Source organism: Sapajus apella, unplaced genomic scaffold (genome assembly GCF_009761245.1).
Source record: "Sapajus apella isolate SASKATOON/1434 unplaced genomic scaffold, GSC_monkey_1.0 scaffold41, whole genome shotgun sequence".
NCBI classification, from domain to species: Eukaryota; Metazoa; Chordata; class Mammalia; order Primates; family Cebidae; genus Sapajus; species Sapajus apella.
This window is the reverse complement of record NW_022436981.1, coordinates 12,961,365-12,983,191: the sequence shown is the minus strand read 5'-3', so window position 1 is coordinate 12,983,191 and position 21,827 is coordinate 12,961,365. Positions and strand designations below refer to the sequence as shown.

The 21,827-nt window shown below is 36.7% G+C and overlaps 1 protein-coding gene across 2 annotated transcripts in view; it reads left to right on the top strand.

The window, feature by feature from the left end:
* Positions 1–18,665, top strand: part of HMGCLL1 (3-hydroxymethyl-3-methylglutaryl-CoA lyase like 1) — a 151,810-nt gene extending 133,145 nt beyond the window's left edge. For both annotated transcript variants that reach the window (XM_032299746.1, XM_032299748.1), the window contains 2 exons: positions 13,733–13,858; positions 17,267–18,665. In XM_032299746.1, coding sequence (XP_032155637.1) covers positions 13,733–13,858; positions 17,267–17,368 — 228 coding nt within the window. In that variant the 3' untranslated portion in view covers positions 17,369–18,665. The remainder of the gene's footprint in view (positions 1–13,732; positions 13,859–17,266) is intronic.
* The last annotated feature ends 3,162 nt before the right edge of the window (positions 18,666–21,827 follow it).

The window sequence follows — 21,827 nt, the reverse complement described above, 5'->3', positions numbered from 1 at the left end:
CACTTCCAAAAATAAAGCGGGTAAGAGAATGCAGCGGGACCTCAGGAAGGACCAAAAAGCTGTCTGAAATTCAGGCCATGTTTCTCTGATTCACCCATGCTTCATTTCTCATTTTACTATAGATTGAATTTCTCTGCTCTCCATTATTCATGGAAAAAGTTAGTGGTCCACAGCTCATTTGCTGTACATCTCACCTCTTAGAAAGATGGATTCTGTCTTTGTGCTGTTCCAAGTCTTAGTGAGAAGACTGTGATTGATCAAATTTAGGTCCAATCAGCTGCAGCCAAGATTAATAAAAGAGTCAATGAGCAGTTTCCAGAAGTCCTTCTTTATGACAGGCACTCCCAAGAGGAGAAGAAGGTTTAGGGAGAAAACGAGATAGGTAGTGATCCACTCAAATGTTCCTTTATTTTTGTGTCCTCAAAAAGGCAGTGTTGTGTCTTCAAGTTCAGTTTTTACCATATATAATCCTATATGCACCCAGGCCTTGATATTACATACAGTATTGTGGTATACTCATTATTTGTTCAATTTGTCCTCAAAAATATTTGAATAACAACTTGTTATGTTCCAGGTACTATGCCATATGCTGAAGGTATAATGGATTGAGATAAATTGAAATTACAGACATCATGAAGCTTATATATACTGCTTGCTGCTTTGACCATTTTCAAAAATTTGGTCTGTACATTCTCACAAGCCATCCGTAGCTTATTAGTATTTATAACTTTGTTCATTCTCTGTCAGAACCACTGTTTTCAATTATTTTGTCTTTTAACATACTTTAACAGAACTTATTAACATTTAGTTGTATTTTCACATTAGGTAGGTCTCCTACTAACATCTACTTTGGAACTGGAAGTTTTTTTTACCTCCTTCCTCCTAGTGAAATTCCAGTAACAGAAAGGCTTAAGTTCTATATCCATCACTATAACTGCCTATAAATGACCACCTATGTGACTTTTGATAAACTCCAAAAGGCCTTTGGTGAGAACTATGGTGCTTAATTCATTTTAAATCGATTAATCATTAAACAATAAAAGGGATTTTGGCTAAATTGTCTAGTTGTAAATGTTGGTGATTTGTAGATTACTATAAAAAATACATGGGAACCTCCACCTGAATAGTCACTGTCAGCACAATATTGTTTATGGTCTGCCTCCTTCTCTTCCTACCCCTCTTCCCCACGACCATTAGTTTCATCCCTTTTTCTTTGTGCACACACTGAAGACTATTGTGAATGCAAGGCAGGGCTGAGTCCAAAAGAATCAAGTGTCAGAGAGCTAGAAATAAGATGAACTCTTTGTAGGGCTCTCAGTCAATGAACTCAATTACTTTGTTTTTGACTTTGGTTATGTACTTCCTACAAAAGCTTCAGGGACCTCGTTCCTTTAACATATCTCTTTTAAGGAATATATATTGTCTCTCCCTACACCCTAACTCAAAGGACAATTATTTTTTCTGTTAATTTCCTGGCTCACCTACCTGTTTCTGCCCCAGTCCCAAAACTCATCCTAATCTAGAAGAGTTTTTCTTTGTTAATTTTCTCCTCTATGCATGGCATCATTCCTTACTTCCATTTAATTAGCTCTGTCTTTTATGGTTTTCTATTTACATGTCTCACATAATCTCGATATTCCTTTATTCACATACCCCCCTCAACTTCTCAACTCTCTTCTTCCTTTAATCACAGGTCCTCTGTCTGCCTCTACATCCTTGTCATATGCTTTTAAAATCTAGCGTTATGCTATGTGTGAACCTATGTGATAAGCACATGCCATGAAAGGTCTCATAGAATCCTCAGCAAGCCTGTTAATTGGTACCGTTATCCTCATTTTACAGTTGAGGGAACAGAGAGGTTGAATGACATTATCAAAATCACACAATTAAGATGGCACAACAGGTTCAAACAGAAGTCTGTCTTCTGAAACTGATTTCTTAAGCACTAGGCTGTATGCTCTTCATTTATTTTGAAATCTGCTGCCATCTCTACCCTGTCCTGCCACTCTGCTGAGATGACCAATTTCAAAACTTGTCAATGGCATAAATCCAGTGGATTTTCTCAGCTGTCATTTTTCTTAACTATCCGTTGCACTCATCACTGTGGTATGTGTTTAGAGAAAGTTTTTCCACCCTGGCTTGTGACATTGAACTTCCTCCTGAACTCCTTGTCTCTTTCACTAACTCATCATCTTTCTCCCACCTCCAAAAAGTGAGTTTTCACCCAGAAACAAAATTAGGATCTCTGAGGTTTTTAATTCTAGCGAAATTCCTTCAAGGAACTCAGAAATGGAATAAGTCAAGATGAGATTCTTTTTCCCTTATTCTTAATTGCTCTAAGAGATAACCAACTGCCTAGAGTAAAAAATAGTAGCAATATATTGTCAGTATATTTATGTAAAAGTCACAGATAGAGAAACAATAGCACAAAGGATACATGGAAGGAATGGAGAATATACTGTTAGAAGCTCCTTCCCTATGTGTGACTGGTTATTCAAAGATAGATTATGGTTAATTAAAGGTGTGTATTGTAAATGAAAGGACAACTACTCAACAATTTAATGAGATCTAAATATTAAGTCAACAGAAGGGATCAAATAAAATCCTAAAACATCAATTAACAGAAGAGAAGGCAGAAAAGGGGAGAAACAAATTTAAAAACATGTGGAGCAAATAGAAAGTATCTAGCAAAGTGGCAGATTTTAATCTAACCTTGTATCAATTGGTATATCCATTCCAATTGGCTATGCTGATATGAAAACCCACCTTAAAACAAGTCCAAAAGAAGCAAATGCCAGGAAACTAGAAATGAGGTTAATTCTTTGTAGTACTCTCAGCCAATGAACTCAATTACTTTGTCTCAAGGAGATTGGTTATTTATTTTCTACAAAAGCTTCAGAGACCTTGTTCCTTTAACAACATATCTCTGTTAAGGGATATATGTTGTCTCTACTTACACCCTGACTCAAAGGACAGTTTTTTCTGTAAATTTCCTGGCTCACCTCCCTCTTTCTGCCCCGGTCCCAAAACTCATCCTAATCTATGATATTTTTTCTTTGTTAATTTTCTCCTCTATTCATGGCATCATTCCTTACTTCCATTTAATTTGCTCTGTCTTTTATGGTTTTCTACTTCCATGCCTCACATAACTACCATATCTCTCTATACATATACCCACCTCAACTTCTTCCTCAGCTCCCTTCTTCCTTTTATCCCGTGTCGTCTGTGACATGTGATAATGACTTTGACCCATAGATGCTTATTTCTCACTGATTTAACAGCCCACTGCACAAGTTCCTGGTAAATGGGTGTGGTCTCCTCCATGTAGTCATTCAGGAACTCAGGCTGCTGCTTCCTTGTGGCTCACCATTCCCTAAGGCCTCAATGTCATCTGTGTTTGATTATTAAAGAGGAAGGATGCTTGTAGTCTCTAAGAAAACATGTTTTGGAAATGGGCTGTATTACTTTGCTTGCATGCCATTGGCTAGACTGTAGTCACACATGCATACCTAAGGACAGGGCAGGTTGCTAATGTCAGCTAGCTGAAGGTCCTGGAAGAAGAAACAGACTTTCGGTGATGAACTAGTTCTATCTGCCACAGATAAACAGTTCAGTCACAAGGTAACAAATTGTCAAAAAAGTGTTTTAGCCATAGAAACCATCTTGGATCTTGAAACAATAAATACATTTTACAAGAAAAATTCAGTTTTGGAGATAGCACCTAAAACTTTGCATTTTTAACTAGGACATCAGGTGATTCCAATACTCAGATGATATCATTCTGAGAAAAACTGCAGAAGGCAGGAGGGAGCCACTGTGACTGAAGCTAAATATATTAACACCTGAGATGTTTCCAGGAAGATCTGTTGTCTTGCTACTCAAGTGTGTTCTGGGAATCAGGAGCATTGGCGTAATTCAGGATTTTAAGTAATGCAGAATCCCATGTACCACCTCAGACCTATTAAATGAAATCGTATGCTCATTACAGTTTGAGGAGCACTGGGCTAATTATTTTATTCCGAGATGTTAGAGAGCATGGATGGCTACAGAATTAAAGTGATAAAAGCTATATCCAATCAACAACAGGCAAAAGCAGATGATTCTGAGATGAATCATCTGTAGAATTTGAATGGAATTCAACCAAGGTGAGCCTAAAATAGACCGGTATAGTTTTGGGGGTATGATACTGGCAGAGGAAGGAAATGTCTATGAAAAAAGAGTGGGATAAAACTTTATCAATAAAGTTCATTTGTCCTAAATATATGAGTGGCATATATTTATTATAGAGGATTGGAAAAAATATACAGAAACACAAATAAATGGAACTATAGTTAGTATCCTGTTCTTTTATCTTCCATTTCCTCTTCATTTTTTCAACCATTGTATATTTTTGTATATATAATATTGTACTGTTTATAGAGTTATATATTTTTGTATATATATTTTATTGTACAGAAATATTGTACTGTTTCATAATAGTCAATCTTATGTAATTTATTAACTCAGGCTCTATTTTTAAACATTTAACCTATGAACTTATTTTCACTGTTATGAGTAATATTACAAGAAATATTCACCCTTGAACATAAATCTATCTGAAACATTTCTGGCTCTCTTGGGCTAACTTCCTAGAAATACAATCACTAGGACAGCAAATATTTACTTTCTGAAGTTGTTTGCTAATGTTGCCAACTTGTGTGGAAACTTTTCAGAACGTCTCAAAAAGGAAGCTTTTTGATTTGCCAGTGTTCTTTTCCTAATTCACACCCTGCCCCCTGGAGTTGTTATATGGATTAAATGAGTCAATGCATGTAAAGTGTTTAGTAACATGTCTGGCATATAGTCGGTCTTTATTATTAACTATTAATACTGTGCAGTAGCACACAGTTGATAAACTTGTGTTTGCATTCTTACTCTGCCTCATACTAAACATATGAAGCAGGACGTTATCAGTTGCCCTTCGTGAATCTCAGTTTACTCATGAGTAAAATGGGAATGCATTACTAATCACTTCAGGTTGACTTTATGGAGGTTTACCGTATGTGAAGCACATGATACAATCCCTGTGAAAAAATAATCAATTAAGTAAATGTTTTCTAATTGTATTTACTATTTTTAGTCTTAAAGAAATTGAAAATTATTTTACTATTTTTTCTTACTCTAAGAGTTCTAAGTACACGCTCCCATTTCTATCTCAATTTGAATTTATCCAATGAAGGTAGGAATTTAATCTATCTCCTTTTGAAGGCAAGGAGGAGTGAAGCATTTAGGAAAACCAGTTTTAAAGATGAGAAGTCTAATTATTTTGATTAATAATCACATTAGCTTAGTCATTCCTCAACATAGCTCTCTCTCTTTATATTTAGATATATCTTATTTACCGATTTTTATATATACTCCTGTTTATTAAAACATTGGCATAATTCAGGTATGCTAACTGCTCACTATCTGTCACTTACATATTACATGTATTATGTTCACAATACACATCAATGGCAGATAGGGTTCCCTCTCAAATGGGCAATAGCTCATGTAGTATCTATTTAGAATCCTAGTTGAGACACACCTCAAGGCAAGATCTGGGCTTATTGGTGTTAGTATTATTTGGCCTGGGCACTGGAGTAAGAGTAATACTTCATGTATGGGTACTTTCAATTCTTTGGTAAAGTGAATATTAGCTATGAGAAACAAGTTAAGAAGAAAAATATTGGAAACTAATCACAGTTTGATAGTTTAAATGAATATTCATGTTAAAAGAATTTTCATTTCAGAAATTTTATTCTTTTAAATTAAATCTAACACTACAGATTATTAAAGAAAATGCTGATCTTAGGGGGTAAAAAATATAGATGACTTCAAAAAAAAATACAGCTCTAATTGCTTTTTGGGACTTTGGTAACCTCACTATCTAAAATTTTTAGGTTTTAGAAAAGATTTTGAAAACATAAATATACAGATTAGAAATTTTACAAACTATTTTTTACTCCCTTTATTGTTGTATTTATTCATTTTATTTGGGCAATAAGATCTTATAGCAACAAGAAAAAGTTGTGATGGCAGTTTTAGTTAGCACATCAGTAACATCTGAGCATTAGAACATCACACACCATCAATACGCCTCAGAGCTCACCTAAGATTAGAGTACACACATGGTATGTTTATGATATATCTACAGCAATTTACTTTTCTCCAGAAAATATTGCCACTAACATTTTATTCATTTTCCTCTGGCCTTAGGTCCAAGTACATTTGCAGAGAGCTCAAGTTGACAGAGCATTCTTAACTGAATTCACCCAGTTAGTGGTATCCTGGGCCACTGGGTTAATAGCTTTAATTGCGAACTTTGAGAGAAGGAGAAGCCAAGGACATCTCAGCCTTTAGAGTTATAATTATATAAATTTACTAATATACATATGTTATATAGATTTATATATTATATATGTTATATATAAATAGGTAATTATATATGCTATATATATGTGTTATATATAAATATATATAAAAACATGTATATGATTTAGAAAGCATTGGTTCTCTGAACCTTAAAAACAGTTGCTTCTCATTGGATAATCATAAGCTACTTCTCAGTGACAAACTATATAGTCATTTTAATTTATCATGCTAAATTCTGTGAGCCGCAGGACTTTTATGTATTCCAAGTCCCTGGCACAAAGAATGTGCTTGTTAAACACTTTAAGTCAGAGGAACAATAAAAATATACTGAATATATTGAACTACATTTTCATGTGTTCTACACCATTGGTAAACCTGTCTTTATTTTAAATGTAGATAACTTGTTTAATAAATATAAAACTATGTATTTGTTTGCAATTTTGAGGGACCGCAACACAGTGGGGTATAAATGCTTGACTTTAACTTGGTGGATTTTGGTGCTATATTGCCACCTTGTGGTTGCTCATCTAAAAATGGACTTACCTTCAAAAACAAAAATCAAAAATAGACATAAAGAATAACTGTTTTGCTTTTGTGATATATGGTGCAAACATAAGTTTGTGCTGGTTCTTACACACACACACACACACACACACACACACACACACACACACACACACAGAAACCTGAGTCTTAATGTAGCGATTGTGCTTGAAAGGGAGAGAAATGGAACATCTTTCCAAGAGTAATCCTTTAATACTGAAAGTCTCTCATGTAGTAAAATCAGCTACATGGCCCATCTATTATTTTCAAATACACAATAATATAATTTCAATGGATACATAAAAATGTCTTCCCATTCTTAATAATAAAGAAGATAATAATAAAAAGAAATAATGATTTCCTAGTTTATTCAGAGCTTGTTTACATCATATTAAAATTATTTCTGATGAAATAAGGAAGTAGATATGAAGAAAACATACATAGTGAAATTTTCTTAGAAGACTATGACTAGAAATTTCCAAATCAGCTTGTTTAGAAATGAGAGCATATAATTTAGTATAACGATAACACTGTCATTGAAAATATTTTTATTTCTGTGAAGAAGATTATACACTTAATAAAGAAGATAATTTAGGGGAAATTGCATTAAAATGTTTTTAAAGTACTGTGATTTTTTTAAAAAGAGAGACTTTAAAGGGAACTCATGCCTTAATATTCTCCTTTACAGGTAATATACCATTGAATAAACTCTTTAAAATTGCTTAAACTTTAAGTCCACATATTGCTTTTAAAATTGAGTCAATCTGTGAATAGAGCTTACTGAAAGAGAACCTGTGTCCACAGCTAACCTGGTACTAGAAAAGTCAGAAAGATCACTTTACATGTCCTCTTTTACTCAGAATATGTCTTCCTTCACCCAGAGCATGTTTGCAGGTTAGCCCTGTAGTCTTAGATCCTAGAAATACCTGTTATTGCAAAATATGAATAAATTCAGAGTCCTGGATTTATTTGCATTCATTATTTGCTATCATTTTATTACTAGCTAAACTTTTCAAAGACTTTTTAACTTTTTCTACTTATGTAGGTACTTAACATTCATTGTGGAGGCATTGGGAAGCAGAGATAGAATTAAAGTAAAATAAATTATCTGTAATCACAGCACCCATCACTGTTAACACCTGTTATATCTCCCAAATCCTTTTTGCTTCTAGAAAATTACATCATGACTCTATGTACTGTTGTAACATGTTCTAAACTGTTTTTCCCTTAACCATGCAGTTAAATAGTATCATCATTTTGTCTTACAGCTGCACCATAAAGTTATTCTCCATTGTGAGACATTTGGATGATTCTCAAATTTTCATTCTTTAAAAAAAATACTATGAAGAGTCTTTATATAAACATATGTGTGTGTGTTGTGTATCCTACACAAAACATATATACAATATACGTCACCCATATGGGTTTGTCTCTATTTTTATCTAGTGAGAGTTTCTTAGAATTTGTTAAATATTTCTAGAAAGGACTCATAGATAAGGAATTGCTGGGACAAAGACTATGGACAAGTGAAGACTTGTTACTAATCAATTGCTCACCAAAAGGATTCCAATTTACTGTATATTCCTCCTAGTTTGGGTTTGCCCATTTAGCTTCAGTTCCAACAACACTGCCTTTTTTTTCACTGATATTTATTTAAGTATAATGCCTATATGGAAATGCGTATAAATGATAAGCTCAATGAATTTTCACAAACTGATATTATCAATGTAACCAACTGAGTTCAAAAATGCAATATTACCAACACCCTCAAAGCTCTCCTTGTGTCCATTTATATTCACACTTCAAAGGATAACTATTAGCCTTTCAAAGCTTTGATTAGTGTGGTCTATTTTAGGACTTTATCTTCATGAAATCATATGATATGTCTTCTTTTGAGCCTTTTTTCAAACAAGCTTCTGTTTGTGAAATTAGTCCATATTGTTGAAGTTGCAGAGTGTTTTAAGTGTTTTATATATTTTAGATCTATACTATACTGTTTTGTTGCCAACATTTTTTTTTTTTTTTTTTTTTGAGACAGTCTCACTGTCACCAGGCACCAGGCTGGAGTGCAGTGGCACAACCTCGGCTCACTGCAACCTCCGCCTCCCGGGTTCAGGCAATTCTCCTGCCTCAGCCTCCTGAGTAACTGGGAATACAGGCTCATGCCACCATGCCCAGCTAATTTTTGTATTTTTAGTAGAGATGAGATTTCACCATGTTGGTCAGGATGGTCTCAATCCGCCCACCTCGGCCTCCCAAAGTGCTGGGATTACAGGCTTGAGCCACCGCGCCCGGCCGCCAACATTCTTTTTTAATTGTTGTCTGAAAGTGTAAAATTCAGTGTTATAGTTTTCACTCAAAATCTTTGATTTAATGTGAGATGGAACTTTTTTTTTGGGGGGGCTTTCCTGGTTATTTATATTTGCTTTAGTGTGACACTGGTCATTTATTGTTCCTCTGTGGTAATACTGGTTTCTCTATTGTAAATACATCTTTCACTTTTTCCCAAATAGGTTACATTGGCCTTTAGTTACAAAATAGAAGAATGGCTGTTGTTTCCTCACTCTTTCCCAAAAGGCCAATTAAGACTAAAAACTGTTCTTTTGACAAGGTAACAAGTTTCCCTTCTGGGACTCCTGTAGTTGCAGGGTCTTGATCCTCAGTAGTGAAAAGGAACATGATACGTGGATTCCAGATCCCAAAAGTGAATCATCCACATTTCAGGCTGAAGCTATTTCTCACCTATCAGGCTGATTCCTCTGACTTGCTAATTCATACTATTTTAGGTCTTCTTTCAAAACCTGGTTTTCTTGAAATGCTGACCAGTCTTGGTTAACTGTTTGCTGCCCCAGGGTACAAAGCTTCTCTAAAGTTAAAGCTGACTCATACTCCGGGATTGATAAAGGGTGGGAAAGATAAGAAACTCTACTTTAGGGGTTTGAGAATCATGGAGGATTTTAGGACAGAGACTCTGATTTATTGGCTTGGGGAGAAGCTTGGGCATTAGTCGTTTGAAAAGGGCTCCAGGTGATTCTAAGGGGATGACAGGAGCAGAATCATGGAAATTTCTGGCTCCTAAGTTGATACATTCAGGTGCACCGAATAGATCGGTTTTAACATCTAAGTAAATAAATGCCCCTGCCTGTTTCTATCATGGCAGACTCCCAGAGATGGGCCAACATCTTAATACTTGCCTTTTCCAACTACCGGACAATGCCACAAATTTCACTTCTAGAGTATAATTCCTTATTCTTCCTGCTTTGGTACATAGGAAATGAAAACTGTCCTAAGTGTACCAGTATTTTACTGCTGAATATGACTAAGGTTGTCAGGTCAATATGTAACATATGTTGTGGTAATGGAAAGAAAGCAATGGAGGCCTTTCCATGTTGAAGAGTATAAGAAGAAATGGAGGTTAAAAAAAAAAGTCTATCCTTTTTAAACTTACCTTAGGTCCCAAAGAATTCTAGGGCTTTTTAAGGACTGTAGTTCTTCCTTTGTGAGACTTGGTAAGTACCCTTTTAAGTCTTGCAAAGGAAACTCTAGGAAAGTGGTTCAAAACTCACAGTCCCTCCGGCATGCCTGAAGGACACAGGACCCAACTGAAAAAGCTCCCAGTGGCCATATGTTCAACAATTTGCACAACAAAAGATATAAATTGGCATTAGATTATAACCCAAAGTGCAAAATAAATGCCTATAATTACCTATGAGTTCTCGCTGACATAAATATATGTAAGAATAAATAAATATGAGAAAATGGACAAATTTCCCGTAAAGAAGAAAGTTCTAAGTTTTTGTGTAGATACTCCTTATTCTTTAATTGTAAGCTATGCATAGTGACATTTTTCCAAAACGTACAATATGGAAAGACTAAGGGGAGACTTTATACTGCAGATACCAGGCAGCTACCACCTCAGCCAGAAAATAAAGGTTAATATCAGCCATCATAACTCATATTGATATTATGTATCCTTGATATAACGCTTTGAGGATGACACTTCACCTCTGTGGTCTTCTCCCAAAACTCTTTAACTCCAGTCTTAACATGAGAAAAACTTAGACAAAACCAAATTGAAGGACACTGTACAAAATACATGACTGGCACTTTGGGAGGCCAAGGCAGGCACATCACCTGAGGTCAGGAGTTCGAGACCAGCCTGGCCAACATAGTGAAACCCCATCTCCACTAAAAGTACAAAAATTAGCCTGGCATGGTGGCATGTGCCTATAATTCCAGCTACTCAAGAGGCTGAGCCAGGAGAATCTCTTGCACCCCGGAGGCGGTGGTTGCAATGAACCGAGATCGCACCACTACACTCCAGCCTGGGTGACAGAGCAAGACTCTGTCTCACAAAAACAAACAAACAAACAAACAAACATGGCTTGTACTACTCAAAACAGTTCAGAGAAACTGTCACAGCTCATAGGAGCCTAAGGATACCTGACTACTAATGTCATATGGTATACTGACATATGGTAAGCTCCCAGAACAGATAGAAGACATTAGTTAAAAAATTCTTTAGAATTTTTTTTTCTTTTTTTTTTTTGAGAGGGAGTCTCATTCTGTCACCAGGCTAGAGTGCAATGATGCAATCTTGGCTCACTGCAACCTCCACCTTCCGGGTTCAAGTGATTCTCCTGCCTCCTCCTCCTGAGTAGCTGGGACTACAAGCGTGTGTCACCACACCCGGCTAATTTTTGGATTTTTAGTAAAGACGGAGTTTCACCATATTGGCCAGACTGGTCTGGATCGCTTCACCTCGTGATCCACTTGCCTAGGCTTCCCAAAGGGCTGGGATTACAGGTGTGAGCCACTGTGCTCAGACAGAAATGTCTTTTTAAATGTCTAAAGAAATCTGAATATTGTATGGATTCTAATGAACAAAAACATGTCAATATGTGTTCTTTAGTTATGACAAATAGACCATAATAATATAAGATATGACAAAGAAACTAAACTTCAGTCAGGCTTCTAAAACTTCTTCTAAGCCCGCCTCTGCACTTCCTCATAAAATCTAGTTTCAGCAATTTCTGCTAAATCATTTTAACAAGGACCCCTACACTCAATATCTAAACACCCTATCTGATTAGGTCTCTCCTCCTCCACCAACCCGAAGATCATGTCTGATCACCCTAACCTGTCTTCAGCAAAAATCCTGGTAGGTCAGTTTAGCCAGAATTCTGTTCACCCTTACCTTTTCTAGTAATTTTTAATCCACTGACCCCAACTCCACTCCTTGGCCATAAATTCTCACTTGCCTGTGCTGTATTTGGATTTCAGCACAATCTATTTCTCCTGCATTGCATGTGGTCCCTGTGCCTATTGCAGTGTTCCTAAAGAAGTCATCTTTGCTGTGCTTTAATACATATTATTGAATAATGTTTTCTGTAACAGATGTTAACCATAGAGAAAACTGAGTGATACATAAGAACTTTGTTTTATCTTCCCAAATTTTGTAAAAATCAAAAACTATTTTAAAATCAAAAGTTTATCAAAAAAAGTAAAGAAGCAAAGGAAGGAAGGGAGAAAGAAAGAGATTCCCACATAAGCATCAGCAATCAGGATCTTGTCAGAAATTCAAATTGTCAAGTCCCAGCCCAGACCTTCTGAATCAAAACCTCTGAGGATGTAGCAGCGACCTGTAATTAAGAACCACTTATCTAGCTGGTTGACCAAGAGCTCTGCTTCCAGGTGCTTCTCATTTTCGATGTGGTCATGTTACTTTTTCGTTAATGCCCAAGAGTGAAGAATCAGATTAGCCTTTACTGTGCCTTCTGATTACCAATCTGTTACCTTTCACAGAGGAATGGCATGCCTGTCTCTGTTCTTCTCATATTATTAGCATTTGATCTCCAGGACCCTTCTCAGGCCCTGTTGTGCTCATGTCTTCCATAACTTCTCCAGCACACACAGAGCCCTTCTACCTATGATATTCCTAAGCACACGATCATATGCCAACTCTCATGTTCCCAAAAGCTATACATCAAGGCAGAGTGTAGATTTCCTGGAGACAGAGGACTTCACCTACCAGATGTTGACTCTAGGTAAATTGTTTGATCCCTCTGTACCTGAGTTTTCTTTTGGTGAATTGGGGATGATACAAGCATCCCCAATTCACAGAAAGAATGAGTTTTGGGGAGAATTGTGAATTAATACACATAATTTGTTAATAACAGCATCCAGCACTTACTGAGGACCCAATAAATATGAGCTGGTGTTAAGGCTGGTGGCGAGTGTTTTGCCTCTTAATTATTTCTTCCTTCTTCTAAAGCAGTGGAGTTTTGTGTACAAAGTAATGATTCTATGAATAAAGATTGGGTAAGTCGAATGAGTAAAGTGGGCCCACAAAATCCTATTTCAAACCCAGTGACTTCTCTCTCCTCTCCCCTACACATACCAGTCATCTAAGGCATTTCGATGTTGAATTCAAAATGTTGAAAATATTTCATGTTGAGAATTGGATAATATGTGAAAACCTGAAGCAAATTAACCTTACTCTGAGCTTCACCACGTACAGTTGAGCTGTTATCAACAAACAATACCATTTTACTTTTGATCAAAGATTATTCTAGTTCCAGAGAGGCTTAGTAGAGTTTCTGTTGCCTCAGAGACAAGATTAGCCATAAAAGAAATAAGCACTCCAGGGACTGTTCTAGAGGCCGCTGGGTAAGTAACATATTTGAATAACCAGTTGAGATTTTGCTTATTTGCTCTTTACCACAGGTTAACTAGAAATGCAACAATTTACATGCCATAAATGTACAAGCTTTAGGTGGTTTGGTTTCTTTTCCAGATGGGAATTAATGTGGTGGACTCTGCAGTATCCGGATTAGGTGGTTGCCCTTATGCAAAGGGTGCTTCTGGGAATGTAGCCACTGAGGATTTGATATATATGCTTCATGGCCTGGGGCTCAATACGGTAAGTTGCTTTAACATATTTTAATATTCATGCATTCCTTGCAGCCCCAAATTGCAATGCTTCTCAGATGTGGGAAGCAATTTTGAGGTCAACGTTTTACTACACTTTCGCTATTTGCTAAAATGCACAGTAGGAAAATACAATAAAAATTCTTTTGGGGGCTTCATGAATTAACTCATTGCTATAGCTCAATCACCAATAATGCTATTATTTCACATTTTTATAGTGCTTCATGACCTCTAAAGTACTTTTTCATGTATTATCTGATTCGATTTTATACACTTTGTGAGTTGGAGTCTGTGTCTTTGCTCTTATGATTTTTGAGTTTTGCAGTTTTGTTTTTTGTATGAAAGTTTTTCTTGGATAAAACGGAGATCTTGATTGTCACAGTGACAACTACGGCTTCTGGAAAAAATTCCAGGACACTTTGTAAATCATCAGTGAAAAAGAGGAGCTTCATAATACTTAGCATGTGAGACCCTGGATGGCAAGAATAGTCTCTTTGCAAGTTGTACCTGAAAAGTCACGCGCTGGATAACCACATCCATCACAATCAGCATCTTGTTTTGTCCTATGATTGTTAGCACGACCTATTAGTCTATGGAATAGCTTTATTTAAAAAAGATATAAAAATCACAGATGATTAGACATTTATAATTTCTTTCTGAGATGTAAAATCATCATCTGTATTATAAAATGGATTTTACTCCCTGCTTCTCCTATCCCTCCTTTTCCATCAGTCTACTTACACTGACATGCCTGCAGCTTAAACTTGCTTCAAGTCTACAGTTTTAGAGCATTTTATTCCTCACTTCTACCCCTTGCTCAGGTTTCTACTACCACATGAAATGGCTTTATACCTCATATTCCATTTCACCTGGAAAGTCAGTCACCACCATCCTAAAAAAATGCCATCTAGCATCTCCCTGTCTGTCCCCAGGTCAAATTGTTCGTCCCTCCCCTTAATGTTTTCTTGTTCCCCTCTGTAGTCCCTCTAAACTTACCAAAAGGTTATAGCATTATCTTGTTTATGTGTCTATCTTCCCATGCAACCACAGAGCAATTATGACAGCTTATTCATACCTGTTACCTATGGCATAAAGACGCTCAATAAATATTTATAGAAAGACTGATTTCACTTGGCACTAAACACCAGCAGCTGTTGCCTGTAAACACCAAAAGCTATTGCTTATCTTCTCTGGTGAGAAATAAATATTATTTCATTTATATCATATTTTAATCATTACTATCAGAAGCCAATGACATAAAATGAGCATAAATAGTTCCTTTCTTAGGAATTTAGACGACTAAATTGAAATCCACTGATAGCTTTGGGTTGTTTGTCCCCTCTTTACTACACTGCTGTGACTACACTGATGCAGGTTGGCATCCCTTTCCTGAGCGTTCATCCTCTATGCTCATCACTGGCTCCAGACTTGCCTTTAAAACTATCCTCCAGGTTACCATCAAAGGATTACACCTAACATACAAGTATGAATAGGCTCTACTTCTCCTTGAGCACTCATCAGTGGATTCTAATTTCCTGAAAGCAAGGCTGTGCTCTATCACACCATCTGACCTATTATTACTTTTTCCAGTACTAATGGTTTATTTCATCTTCATCCATCTATGCCATGATATTATTAAGGTATCTTGGACTGCTCTTCTCTCTGCCTATGAACAGTGCCCCATACATCCTCCATCCTCTTTTATACTTTTGGTATAAAACTCGGGTCAGGCTTTACCCTTCTTGGCACCTTTCCCTGACATATTTCCTTCTGCTTTATTTCCCCCTCAGTGGGTTGGTGGCCTCACATCTCTGCCTCCATAATAACCTGGGCATATCTCTATTTGTGGCTTTATGGTACAGAATTTTCTGTTATGAGTCCATATTGCCTGCTTGATCATGAAGGCAGAAACCACATTCCACATGAGGTTCTTGAAACTCCACAACCTATCATAGTACATGAGGCATATTTAAGCACCTGCTAAATGATTTAAGAATACATACAGTGTTGTTTCAAAATGATATCTATTGATTAAAGTGGTAGAGAAAAGCCAAAACAAAAATCTTTTTTGCTGTGAAACCAACAAATTCCACTGCATAATTGTTACAAATGGAATTACTGCAAAGAGAAGAAAAACATTAATGACTAATATCTCTCTATCGACCCTTGCTGGCTGTAATTTATAAGTGAAAGGCATCCGAAGTTAATTGTTTATGGAATTTAAGTATCATTGGATTAAGGATGTTAAACTAAAAATGTGCCTAACAAATACTCCACATAAATCCATTACTATGACAAAACCAAATTTCTCAAACCAAAGGAAATGTTAGGATCCTGAAAGCAACTTTATAATAAAAACACATCATGAAAATAATTTATGTGTCATTTTACAAAATATTTTTAATTTTTAAAGAGATACATAATTAGCTATATTGAAATGCCTCTAATTTCTAAAATGATATTCGGTTATGAAAAGCCGTGATACGTTTCCATAGCTATTAAAGAGTACTTCTTAAAAGCAAGGAAAGCTGACTATTTTTCATTTTAAGCCCACAGTGTTTCTAGTTCATATTGAGGGAGAACATAGAAGCTTATGAAATGCCTTGTAAGGGCAAGATTGTGCTTAATCCTCCTAATGCTTTGCCTCCTCCTGAGACAACAAAAGTGCTGGGTGGAGACTTTGATAGTGACCCTTTCATTACACCAAAGCCAAGACCATGCCCTGAACTTGGCCTTAATACCCAACTGCATATCTGTCATCCGTGGATTTTCCTAAGCTTTTGTTGATTCTGTTTATTCTTTCAGACGGTGCAACCTCTCAGGCAAACAAGTTCCAGATGTGTACTAAATACTACTTCATTTTATTTCACTTGCGACTACCTTCTTCAATATCATACTAGTGTTTCTGACCTTGATTTAAAAAACATATATGTATATATATGCATTCACCTTTTCTGTAATCCTTACAGCTTTTTCAAGTTTGTTTCTTCATAGAGGATAGTGTTTTTTTTTCTAAGTCAGTTCTTATCTATAAACTTCCCCAAAACATTATCACTTCATTGTCCTTCAGTGATGTTTTGTAGACTGTTTTTGTAGTTCCATTATTGTCCTTCCTAGACTTTAGATACCAGCCTGAATTATGATGTTATTCAAGTGTGTCTACCTATATTATTAGACAAGGGTCAAATTCAAGATATGCTGTAATAAAGCAGAAAAATCTAAAATGTTGACAACATTATTCATGAAAACAAATGTTGCCCCAGAATTGATAATACCAACACCACTTTGTTTAGGAATTTTAAGTGGTTAAGTAACTACTAATAAAATTTAAAAGGCTATGTTTTGTCTTTTATTTCTCTAATTCCTCTGCCTTCCTGGTATTCTTTCTTTTCCTCACCAGGGTGTGAATCTACACAAAGTGATGGAAGCTGGTGACTTTATTTGCAAAGCTGTGAATAAAACCACTAACTCTAAAGTAGCACAAGCCTCCTTCAATGCTTGACTTCAGTGGATTTAAGAGTTAAGGTTGAGAAGATCAATTTCAGCTACAATACTCATCTGAAAATCATTAATGTCAACTTGCTCTGATATGTGAAATAATAGACAAGGGTGGCAAAAAAAAGAGATACTTTTCAAAAAGATTATAACTGGATAGATTAAGTCAACAAAAAGCAGTATCAGTCATCAGGTAAATGGCAAGCTGAGGATAAATAATAAACTTGTTGTCATACTTTTGAACCTGGAAAAAAGTTCTCTGTTGCGCTTGTAGAAATAACTTTTTAATTTAGTAGACTGGAAAATCGACTTCATATTTCCCCAAGAATCAGATACTGTGTTAATACTTAATCAGGCAGGCTTAGCACAGTGTACACATTGTCAGTAGTTTACGAGCTCCTGCGTAGTGTGCAGAGTGTGTGGCCTCAATATCATTCGTTATGCCTCTGGATCTCAACTATTCATTTGCCAAGTCAGTTAAGTTATGGACCAAAAGCCAAATCTCCATCTGACCCTACATAATTTTAGCAATAGAACTTTCATATTTCGAGTATGGCTAACATCTGTTAACTATTTCAGTGACTTTATCTGCTTCCAAGAGGCTGTGGCCAATGGCAAGATGCCACATCCTGGAAACATATTACAACCTCCTGTGTTTGTTACATGCCTCCAGTTTACCATACATTACCTTTCATCACTTATAGTAAAAACCAGCATGGTGTTACTCAACTATTGAGAAATTGTAAGCTATTATTTTTGTCCTGATGTCTAAATTGCAGTGATAAGAATAGGTTGATACAGGTATCATAATCTGCTTTTATACTTTTCAGATCACTTTCAAATAGCAGAAGGAAATATCATTGTAATCCTAAGAATATTAAGATAGTTTTAAGTTAATGAAATGCGTGTTTTCCTTTGATTCATGGTGCTTTGATTACATCACACAATTTTGGGGGATTGACTATTTTAGTGGTTATTTCAAAAGTTGAAGTGGCTGAAATTTTGTTTATTGTCCTAGAAATTACTGCCAGAAACTATAAGCTTTAATATATCAAAGACAGAGATGAGGAGCAGGAGAACTATTCAAGAAAAACATTTCTGTAACCTATGCAAATTTTATGGGGGCAGTACTATGACACATGGGTCTGAAATGTCAGTTCTAGTATTTATTTAGGCCTCTCTAGTAATAGCCAGGTGATATGATCTTTGAATAAATTTGAATAAAAATTGAAAAATAGAAATGAGTATTGTGAACTTTCTAGGAAATATTCATTAAAACCATTGAAAAAAATAAATTCAAGAAAATAAGAGAAATACTGATTATAATTACATTGCATGGTTCTGAAGCAGGAATACTGAGAGCAATTCTCTGTTTTGGGAGTTGGGGGAAATGCAGGGAGCAGACAAAATCCAAGCTGCTAATGAATCTTTTTCAGTTCCATCTCCCTGTGCATCTCTTCTCATGAAGTATATGACCCTGCACACTGTGGCAGTAATGGGACACCTGCCCTTAGCGGGTACAGCTAGATATGTACCCCATATTCTGAGGAGACTGACTTCCTATTTCTTACAAAGCTGCACAGTTCTTGATCTGAGATATTTGGCAAAGCATCTCTTGTTACAAACTGCTTATAGTAACAATTAAGGGGAAAACATTGCTGTTTTGAAATGAAAACCATGGACTTTGAAAGGCAGAGCAAGTAGTCAGAAACTCCAAGTACAGTCTAGAGCCCAGTTACATAGCATCCACGTCAGCCTGCTGAGTCACTTCCATGAATACGCTGATGCTACCACATCACATGTACTATGAGAAAGCTTGTGGCAGGTATTTTGTAACCGTTCTCCGCACAAACCATCTCCATCCCTTTGATAGCTTAAAGAGAATTTCTTTTCTGGTTTTCTTTTCTCTACCTTTTTTTTTTTTTTTTTGGCCTCTTTCTTCTCTTTATGTTTGACTGCAGACTCACAAATGCACAGCTGTCTACATCCTCACAACTCAACATGTAGTCCAGGACCAGCAGGATCATCCCCTGGAACCTTTTGAGAAATACAGAATCTGAGATTTCACTCCATATCTACTGCATCACAGTTTGCATTTTAAGCAAGATCCTCGTATGACTCATACGCAAAACAACTTTGAGAAGCACTTGCCTATTTGATACCTCCTCTTGGGTGTCTAACAGGCATCTCAAGCTTCATGTACATTCAAAATCCTTGTCCCATTTTTTTACTTTGTGCACTGTAGTCCAGCCCACTGTCTTCTCTCTGATCTTGGAACAAGGCACACTCCGATCCATCTCAGGTCCTTTATCTTAATTTTGTCTCTGCCTGTAATGCTGTTTCCCTGGCTCTTTCCCTGGGCATGATTGGCTCCCTCTTGTCACTGAGGTCTCAGCATCCATTTGACCTCCTTAATGAATCTTCCTGGACAACTCAGTTTAAAGCAAGTCCTGTTACATCCTCTCACATCAACTCTTTTAATTATTAATTATAGGATGTTACCTTCTTATTTATTTGTTCTTTCTTTTTCCAACTCCATGAGAACAAGGGCTTTGCTATCTTGTTCACTCTGAGTTCCATAGTGCCTAGAACATAGTGCTAGGGTCTGGCACTAAATGCCAATAAATGTTAATTGGAGTGAAGGATAGAAACGTGTTTAATTCAAACATTTGGGAGTTTAAAGAAGAAAACTACTCTGAATGAATTCTGTTTTCTAAATATATATATATACACATAGAAAATATATATTCAAATATATATATGAAATATAGCCTGAGACCGTAATAGATTTTTAGGGTTTATTTGTCCTAGTTTGTATGTTGAATGATTGAATTAAGGAATGAATGCATATATACATGAAAGAGGTTAAGAAAATTTAGGTAAACCATAACTGCAAGGGAAAACACATCTTTTTAAGCAGGAATAAAGTAAAACTGAAACTGCGGGAATTGATAACAACAAATTGACTATATCGATAGCGATAAAAACCCTCCTGAGGTAAACAGGCAACAGCTATAATAAGCAACTAATTAGCTTTGCTATGGGCATTAAAAAGTGCACGCAATTCTTTTCTTTTTTTTTTTTTTTTTTTTTTTAGAGACGGAGTTTCGCTCTTGTTACCCAGGCTGGAGTGCAATGGCGCGATCTCGGCTCACCGCAACCTCCGCCTCCTGGGTTCAGGCAATTCTCCTGCCTCAGCCTCCTGAGTAGCTGGGACTACAGGCACGCGCCACCATGCCCAGCTAATTTTTTGTAGTTTTAGTAGAGACGGGTTTCACCATGTTGACCAGGGTGGTCTCGATCTCTTGACCTCGTGATCCACCCGCCTCAGCCTCCCAAAGTGCTGGGATTACAGGCTTGAGCCACCGCGCCCGGCTAACGCAATTCTTTTCTGTCTTACACACATGCACACGGGCACACACACATGCACGCATAATACACCATTCCAGCTATGACCAGGAAAATTTAGTTTTCTCATCAAACTTCTGTAACGTGTGTCCTCTCTATCGAAGAAACAAGAACTGCATTGCCTATTTAAAAGTACACTGTAACATGTCATCAAAGAAAAGCAAGCCTGTTATACCAGCTGTTATCTATATGATTCGGAGATTAAAATTTCATAATGATTTGATATCAAGACCTCACTACTCACTATTCCTTAAACTCCTGTAGTAATGTACAGGTACTTCAGAGTCAAGTCTTAGCAGAGACATACCCTTAATTTTCTGTCACTGACACACAAACTTATTCTCTGTGATCTCGATTCATGTTGTACATTAGATTAATCAATGGGTGATGGGAGAGGAGTGTAACAATGCCGATGCCTGAACTTCATCCACGGATATTTTGATTTAATTGGTCTGGAGTAGTACTTCAGGCATCAGCGTTTAAAAAATTGTACACTAGGCAGTTCTCATGTGCAAATTTAGTTGAAAATCTCCACTCTGGAGCAATGGTTTTCAAAGTGTGATCCCAGGGGCATCAGCAACATGGCCTGCTTTTCTCGGGAGCTTCATTCAGAGAAAACTGCATTATCTCAGAGCCAGCTTATAAAATCCGGATTGTGAATCTGTGTATACTCCAGAGAGGAAGGACAGTAATAGGTCACCAACTGTGTTAGCCAGTCCTTGCCTTGCTATACCCGAGACTGGGTAATTTATAACAAAAGAGGCTGAACTTAGTGGTTCTGCAGGCTGTACAGAAAGCATAGCTCCAGCATCTGCTTCTGGGAGGGACTCAGGAAGTTTTTACTTACGATGGAAGGTGAAGTGGGAGCAAGCACTTTACATGGAAAAACAGGAGCAAGACAGAGAGTAGGAAGCAGGTACCACACTTTACAACAACAAGATCTTCAGAGGACTCAGGACTCACTATCACAACGACAGCACCAAAGGATATTAAACCATTTGTTAGAAATCTGCCCTCATGATCCAGTCACCTTCCACCAGGCCTCACCTCCAACACTG